At 42.1% G+C, this 8,921-nt stretch overlaps 1 protein-coding gene across 1 annotated transcript; it reads left to right on the top strand.

Annotated features, from left to right (window-relative positions):
- Positions 1 to 4,189: 4,189 nt before the first annotated feature.
- KCNA4 (potassium voltage-gated channel subfamily A member 4) lies at positions 4,190 to 6,178 on the top strand. Its single transcript, XM_050898010.1, has one exon. It carries the CDS (start codon positions 4,190 to 4,192, stop codon positions 6,176 to 6,178), a length of 1,989 nt encoding a protein of 662 aa, XP_050753967.1.
- Positions 6,179 to 8,921: the final 2,743 nt, after the last annotated feature.

The following is an 8,921-nucleotide window of genomic DNA, read 5'->3' as shown; positions in this document are numbered from 1 at the left end:
TCCCAAGCCCTTGAAACATCTCAAAAAGAAATAAAAACAGTGTTCAGGTCCTACTGATAAAAAGCAACACAAAACTTCTTAGAGAATGAAGTGACTGAATTCTGGAAAATGCCTGTAGAATTAAATTTTTCTGAAGTAGGAATAAATCTAGGTGTTTCTAATCATTCAAAAAGCATACCTATGATATCTTTTCTATTCTTATGGCATCGTACATGTCCTTGTGACTAAACAATGATAGGGGTTTGATCCCTGTCTTTGGTATGCTCTTGTGCCAAGTTGCAGAATAATCTGGGTTTTGGTATTGGAAATAAATTTGTAGAATGCTTTTAAATTGCATCCAGGAGCATCAAAATTTTGGACTGCTTTTGCGATGACACCACTTTGTATTTTAAGGCATTTGGGATGACATTAGGAATTTCTATGTGTCTTTCAGTTTATATTGACTATGGAACTTGAAGGATTGTGATTGTTGAAAAATTGGTTAGATATAGCTGCCATTTATACATTTCACAGTACTTTTGGCAAGACCTTTCTGAACTGATTTGATGCCTGGCATTCAGCGTGTTTATTTGGTTGATCCTTCGTTCTCCCTTATATAGTCATATGTCACCTACTGAATGAAATGAATGGGGTTAAGAGAATGAGCATGAATTGATGTAGGCAGTAGAGACAGAGCAGCAGAGAGATTAACATGGATAATCTGGGTTGTGCCCCTAGGGATCTGAAGGGGAATAGTCACCAGGCTCTCTCAGTTTCTCTGGACTGTGGAGAAGGAGTGGACATAGGCAATGAAAAAAATGCCTAACCCACTTGCTGCACATGTTGAATTTACCTCCAGTTGCAAACACCTTGAGGCAAAGTGTCTGGAGTGAGTGCTGCTCTTGATTTGTCCTTGCTATGATCCTATCTATAGGCCTCTAAAGCACCAAAATCCTTCTTTTCTTCTTCCATGTTAAGTAGGAGTGCCTACACTTAGTTTTTATTGAGATGGTAGAATTGTAGCTGTGATGTCGAATATAGCCAAGCTGCATTTTCATGGTGCTGGCTTACAGAGAGTGGAATCAGTCACAGTTTGGATTTTCTAGGCACGGAAGGACTAGCCAGTTTATACACTGCTTGTGTTACAGACAGTGGGCAGAGAGAGCACAGATTTGACATCTTTGGCAGAGGTGTTAAAACTCTATAATTTTAGGTCTCGTCTGCCAAATACACAACAGTACCCCATTCATGAACTAAGACCTACTTTTCCGTGTAGGTATAGAATTAGGAGTAAAAGTTAATTTGGCTTCATTTGCAAGACCCGTGCAGCTGGCAGGCTGTGTGCTGGCCTGGGCGTGTTGGGCAGGAGCAGAGGGAATTGTTTTCTGGTTTGCTTGTACCGTTGGAGGGTTTGGGGGGAGCGAAGCAGCAGGGTGGAGGTGGGGGCAGCTTTTTCCTCTTTCTGGGAAACTCGATCTGCACTTAGTTTTGAAATTCCCCGAGCCACCTCAACAACGTGTTTTTCTTCCTTAAAAGAAAGCCCACAAAACAGAAGCCAGGGCTCGTAGCGTTGCTTTGAGCACGCAGGTTTGCTAGCCAGCCCATCCGTTATTCAGCATTGGGATGTTCGTTTCAATAACTAATACATTAATAAGAAAAAAAAGAAGAGCGAGCCAGGGGCGAGGCGGGGGGGAAGGAGCAGTGCCGGGGAGAAGGGGCGCAGTGCGGGGCGGCGGCCGCGAGGGGCCGACGGCGAGCCGGGGAAGGCGCGGGAAGGCGGCCGCGGCCGCGGCCCCGGCGGCGGCGGCGGCGCGCAGGCAGGGCGGGCGGGCGGCGGCTCCGCGGAGCAACAGGGCTCGCTCCGGGAGCACCCCTGCGGCTCGGCCACGCAGCCGCCGCGGTTGCTAGCTGCAGCGTTAAAAAATCAGGCAATAAAAGCCTCGTAGTAGAGAGCTGCTTTCTCCTCTTGATGGGGTTTTTTTGATTTGGTTTTTTTTTTTGGTTTGGTTTTTTTTTTGGTTTGGTTTTTTTTTTTGGTTTGGTTTTTTTTGTGGGGTTTTTTTTTTTTTTTGGTAAGCGTTACCAAAAACCGGCACAACAAGTGGATGATGCGGGCGGGTGCTGGCTGAGCCGCTGCCGTCTGGACGTGTCTGGGGGAGAAACTGCAAGAAGCGACACCCGTCCTCCCATCAGTGGAAACAGGCTTGGTACACGGATTATTTAACGTTGATTTACAAATCTACCACAAAAGCTGGGCTTGGAAAGACTAGTGATCGCGCTTATCCATTCAGTCTGTCTCTCACACACACACAAACACACCGCCTTCATTTTTTTCCTTTTGGAACGAGACTCTTGCTTGTTGCCTTTTTGCAAATGCCTGGGCGAGAAGCAGTGTTTGTGGCTGTGCAGAGTGCCCCCAGCTTCAGCTGCCTCACTGGCTCACTCTTGGCGCTCTTGTTGCACCCGGAAAGAAGAGAGAGAGAGAACTCGTCAACCTGTGGTGCTGACTGACCATACCCACCTGCAAATGTACATCAGTTGGCATAGCCCCCTCCTCAGGACTGCTGTCACCAGATCCTTACACTAGCAAGAAGAGCATTGTTATTTCTCTGCCTCGGAACAGTAAGTATAATAGCGTTTTTAAGATCTTTTTCTGCATGACACGTAGGTATGATTTTAAAAATAGCGTCATTTTATAGTTCATATTCACCTTCTATCATGTATTAATAGATATAGCTATAAATAAGGCTTCTGTTTCAAAGGGGGGGTGTATTTTTGTGTGTGTGCTTGCATGTAGACGTTGCTTCAGTGCACCTGCAGTTGTGTTTTCTTGACATATCATATCACAGTATTTTCACTTGAGTGAGCATTGTACGTGCCTGTTTCCAAATTAAATTCAGGGAGATGTTCATTATGATTGAAACACAATTCAGTTATGGATTAAAATGTAACATTCCTGCATCTTATGTGTTTCTACAAATACAATAAAAGCTCTTTGTGTAGATACATTTTTTCTTTAATATTTCATATAGATATACGTAGGTGTATCTATTACGTATGTACTCAAAGGTCTGAATGCACTGTGTATTGCAGTATTTTTAATAGTGTTTATATGTGTTGGTGTTTCAGAAGCATGCATGCGTTTGTGTATGGATGCAAGTGCTTATATGGGTGGGGATTTTGTATCTCTATCTATATATATGTGACATACCCACCCACATCCTTACCCACAGAGTCGTTCAAAATCTCTGTGCATGTGATGTGGGCGTGTGTGTAATGTAGAAGTGTGAATAGTGTGGGTAGGGGAAGATTTGAATACCGTGGTAATAGATGACACAGTTTCATTTGATCAGTGTGACCTTTTAGGAAAACAATCCAATCTTTTCCCTTTTTGTTTTGTTTATTTTTGTGTGTTTGTGCATGTGCCTCAGGTTAAGTGCTTCTTCTGCATGACCATAACCAAAGGGTGACCCATCCACTCCCCTATGTCCTATGGGGACCTCAGAGCCAGTTTCTCAGTCTTCATCTCCTCCTCCTCCTCTTCCTCCTCCTCTTACCACTGCTGCTGACGCCCTGGGTGCTGCTCCCAGGTTTGAGACATTGTTGACAGGCCGAAGAAAGGATTTGCAAAGACCTCCTCACTGTGTAGATAAAGTGATGGCTGGAATTAACTTCAACTCCCCAAGTAATGATATTAAACATTAAGATTGCTAGGCCAAAGCATTACCAGGAGCAAACTATGAGGAAAGAGACTATTTGCATTTGGTTGCAATGATGAACTAAAACCATCTGTGGAGAGCAGGTACTGTTTGATTTGCATATTTTTTCCCTCACGAATGCAGTCTTTGTAACCTGCGAGGTAGTCATGATTCTGATCAGATCTGTGATAAGCACAGGAGATAAATGAAAATAAAGGGGCTTGGTGGATGAAAGAACAAGGCCTCAGCTGTTCCCTGGTTCAATCTGAGAGTTTCATCTTTTCTTGTTAGCAAAACAGTAGTTTGTGTCAAATGTTCCAGACAATAAGAAAATGCAGATCTGTGGTTTTCCAAAATATAGATTCAGTGTTACAACTATGTTGCCCTGCTCGATGTCCAAGGGACTGTCCTCCAAATGCAAATGGCTTTGAACTTTCTAGGGAAAGTTAAGGTTACACTGTAAATAAAACAAAACCTTTTTTGCATTAAGCGATAAAAAAAGCAGTTGCAAAATGGAGGTTGCAATGGTGAGTGCAGATAGCTCTGGGTGCAACAGCCACATGCCCTATGGATATGCGGTCCAAGCTCGGGCCCGAGAGAGAGAGCGGCTGGCACACTCAAGAGCTGCAGCAGCTGCGGCCGTAGCGGCAGCAACGGCAGCAGTAGAAGGTGGGGCAACGGGTGGAGGTGGACCATATCACCACTACCATCAGGAACAGAGTCGAGGTGCATCCTCCTCTCATGGTGGAAATGCGTCACGCAGCAGCGTGCCCCACCGCCAGAGTGGTAAGAGGCGGAAGAAGGGGAAGAAGAGGAGCCACCACTTGGGAAGTAGGGAGTGTGGGGCCTCCTTCCCCTGTTCTGAGCTGCTGCCTCTCAGTGGTTCTGAAGAGAGAATACTGAAAGACTTGAGTGAGGAGGAAGAGGAGGATGAAGACGAGGATGAAGACGACGAGGAAGAAGGAAAGCTCTACTACAGTGATGACTATGGGGAGGATGAGTTTTCATACTCGGACCAGCCACCTGATGATGGTGGAGGCCCTGGGGGTTACAGCTCTGTTCGCTACAGTGAGTACGAGTGTTGTGAGCGTGTGGTAATCAACGTGTCAGGACTGCGGTTTGAGACCCAACTGAAGACATTAGCTCAGTTCCCGGAGACATTGTTGGGTGATCCAGCGAAGCGAGGGAGATACTTTGACCCTCTCAGGAATGAATACTTCTTTGATAGGAACCGGCCCAGCTTTGATGCCATCCTGTACTACTACCAGAGTGGTGGTCGGCTGAAGAGGCCAGTCAATGTACCCTTTGACATCTTCACTGAGGAGGTGAAATTCTACCAACTTGGGGAGGAGGCTATGCTCAAGTTTAGGGAGGATGAAGGGTTTGTCAAAGAGGAAGAGGACAAAGCTTTGCCGGAGAATGAGTTTAAGAGGCAGGTTTGGCTGCTGTTTGAGTACCCGGAGAGCTCCAGTCCAGCCAGAGGCATTGCCATTGTCTCTGTCTTGGTCATCTTGATCTCCATTGTCATCTTTTGTCTGGAGACTTTGCCAGAATTCAGAGATGACAAAGAATTCATCATGTCCCTGAGCTTAGGGAAGGGACTTTCCAATGAGTCACTTCACCTGGATGCTGGGGAGCACACCATCTTCAATGACCCTTTTTTCATTGTAGAGACAGTCTGCATCATTTGGTTCTCCTTTGAGTTTACAGTGCGCTGCTTTGCATGTCCAAGCAAAGCACACTTCTTCAAGAACATCATGAACATCATAGACATTGTCTCCATCTTGCCTTACTTCATTACTCTGGGCACTGACTTGGCACAGGAGCAGGGCAGTAATGGTCAACAGGCCATGTCTTTTGCCATCCTGAGGATCATCCGTCTGGTCAGGGTGTTCCGCATCTTCAAGCTCTCCAGGCACTCCAAGGGTTTGCAGATCCTGGGTCATACGCTCAGGGCCAGCATGAGGGAACTCGGCCTCCTCATCTTTTTTCTTTTTATTGGAGTCATTTTGTTTTCCAGTGCTGTTTACTTCGCAGAAGCTGATGAGCCTGCCACCCATTTTCAAAGCATCCCAGATGCCTTTTGGTGGGCTGTAGTGACCATGACTACAGTTGGTTATGGGGATATGAAACCCATAACTGTGGGTGGGAAAATAGTTGGGTCCCTGTGTGCCATTGCGGGAGTGTTAACCATTGCTTTACCAGTGCCAGTGATTGTCTCCAATTTTAACTATTTCTACCACAGAGAGACTGAGAATGAAGAACAAACGCAGCTGATGCAAAATGCAGTCAGTTGCCCTTACCTCCCAACAAATTTACTGAAGAAATTTAGAAGCTCATCATCTTCATCCACAGAGGATAAATCAGAATATTTGGAGATGGAAGAAGGAGTTAAAGAATCTCTTTGTGTAAAGGAGAAAAAAAGTCAGGACACGGGGAATAGCAGTGAGTCAGAGAAGAAAAACTGTGTAAATTCAAATTCTGTGGAAACTGATGTGTAATTTTGAACGTTTCCAAATATATTTATGCATTAAAGAGTGCAGAGAAAATAATGAAATATGCAAACAAGAGTCCACAGCATACAGTAGTATGCCATTTAATGGTTAAATACAAATAAAAAGCATTGCTAAACGTGTATTACATATCAAGTAAGTGGTATAACTTGAGGAAGGGATTGCTAGATCTGATATAATTTCAGACTTTATATTTTTATTAGAATGCAAGTGTTTTGCACAGGAGGCTGAGAAATTTATTAAAACCAAGTCAGTTTTGAAGTGGGTGCATGAACTGTCGACATCACTAATAACAGCTCTGTGGTAAAAGTTGGCATTCAGAGGTATTTACTATGTAAGAAGCAATGAAGTTTGGTAGTCATTTATCTGTTTATCAGTGCTTTAATAGCAGCTACCATAAATCATTGGATACCATAGTCATTGTTTTTCAAATGGTAAATTTATTGTAAAAAGATATTCTACAGAAGATAGATCTAAATTTTTTTCTTGAAATCTATAATGCTTGTTTTTAACTGGAAATTTACTTTGAAAAGGCTGCTGACCCTCCAGAAATTGTTTATTTTTATAACTCTCTTTGGAGGCATTGCAGCATTTGTTGTCTAATAATGAAAGAAATGAAGTAAGAGAATCATTTAACCTGGTCTGACTGCAAAGGCAAAATGACTGGAACGCTTTTTTGCACTACTTTATATGCTGGAGATATATTGAAAGAGACTTCATACTGTGAATGTTTACTAATGTAATAGTTCAATGACAATCATTGGAAGAGTGAATTCTGCATCATGTTTTATTGTTTCTTTTTTCTTTATGTGATGCTGATGGCAAAACAGCTAACATTACATTAATTCCATACTCTTTTTAATTATGAATATCTGTGATCTGGAAAAGGATTGTGAAGTAAAATTTTATAATCAAAATTATTTGAAATCAGTGTTTTCTACTGATGCCCTCAAGAAATACCAACCTAATTTATATCTTTTTTTCCTGGTTAATTTAACATTCAGAGTCTATGATTAGTACATGCACTTTGTCAGTATTGAAGAAATTCAATGTATGGGAGGAGAAGGTGGAAGTAATAAGATATTCAGTTGTTACAGTACTGACAATTGAGAATTGCTAACTTTTAACATGCTATTATTGGTGCTGCATTTTCCCTTAATTACAGCTTTCACCCATGTGTGTTTGAAGCAACATTTAAGATACAAAATAGGCATTCTGGGATTCAAAACGAACATGTTGGGTCCCATGCAGTCCTTGAGAAAACATTCCATGATTTCTTTTCACTGATTCTTAGGCCAGCTGTATTTTACTGTGTGTCAAAAACTTCCATTGCCCTTCCTAGGAGATTAAGGTAGGTAAAGATTGTTTGGCCTACAGTACATTCCAGACTCCAGAATGAAATAGGTAAGATATTGCTGCATATAACATAAATAATAGATTCAGAACAGGCATTTTTTCAGACTTGTAATTACCTAGGGAAGGCACAATTAAACTGGAACTGTTTTTGAAGAGGCACTGTGGAACATTCCAGATTATAAAACTTGAACCAAATTGGCATATGCACTTTAAGGGCTGGGACAGGCCATTATGAGAGAAAAAGGGGCTTACCAACACTACTGAATTACAGTAGTTTTGCAATATTTATTTAAAGCTGAGTAGAGGATTTTTGCGGGGGGAGAACTAGTTAGTGACTGACTTATAGTTCTGGAGCTGAAAAGCGGCAATAAAAGCAGTCCAAATTGGGCACCCGCGACTTTATGCATAATCTATCAGATAAGCATTGTTTGCTGTATGCAGCATCCAGTGGTACTGAACAGAGCCATAGACATAGGTTTTTCTTTAACGGTTGGTTTTTGCCTTCATGGATTTTCTGTGAATCGCCTCTTTGAAAAGTTTCTCTGCTTGTCCTCTTTTGCATTGCAGAAGAACTAATAAAAACCAAGACACACACAAAAGACTGCATTGTGCTGAGCCCTGGTTCAAAACTTGTGTTTAAATATCTGATCCCTAATTTAAAATCATAGAGCAGGCTTCACTATATTTTTGACGTGAAGCATTAAACAAAGCTCCTTTTTAGTGTGGTGATATTAATTCCAACTACGTTTTGAATGAAACAACTCAGTCATTTTATACATAGGCATTTGCCAAAATTGAATATTGCATTTCATTGTAGCTCACCTGAGTTAAATGTACTAAATACTTTTTTCTACAGGGGCAATATCAGCAGTGAGGATGAGCATTCTGTAAAATCCAGTAAAAATCCGTAACTGAAAGTGTTTCTTTAACAGCTAGTAGTTAATGATGTAAAGAGCATAAGGGTTGTCTTGTAAGCCAGCTTGCTAGTAGTTCCGTGTAATAGCAGAGACCATATTATACCAGGGAGCATGGCAAGAATGTAAGAGTAAAAGAAATACTAACTGGGTAAATAAAGAACTTAGAGAAAATAAGTAGTACGTGTTTGCAGTATTGACGGGTTGAAAGGGCAGGTGGTTCATAAGAGGTGGAATTTTAGACCTGTAATGGAAATAAGGAAGAAAATTCTTTGAATAACTCTTAGAATATGTTCACACTGTGGACATGGAGCTCAACATGAGGTAACTGCTTAAGTAGTTACCCAGCTTCTCCAGCAAGTTGTTCAGCTATTCTGCTACCAGTACAAACCTTTTAATTTAAAACAAGCATGGCACTGTCTACATTATGCTGTGATCATAGCAGTACATTACTCTCTGAA

This window comes from Gymnogyps californianus, chromosome 5 (genome assembly GCF_018139145.2).
Source record: "Gymnogyps californianus isolate 813 chromosome 5, ASM1813914v2, whole genome shotgun sequence".
Taxonomy (NCBI): Eukaryota; Metazoa; Chordata; class Aves; order Accipitriformes; family Cathartidae; genus Gymnogyps; species Gymnogyps californianus.
The sequence above is the reverse complement of the archived record's forward strand: the minus strand, read 5'-3'. Positions and strand labels throughout refer to the sequence as shown.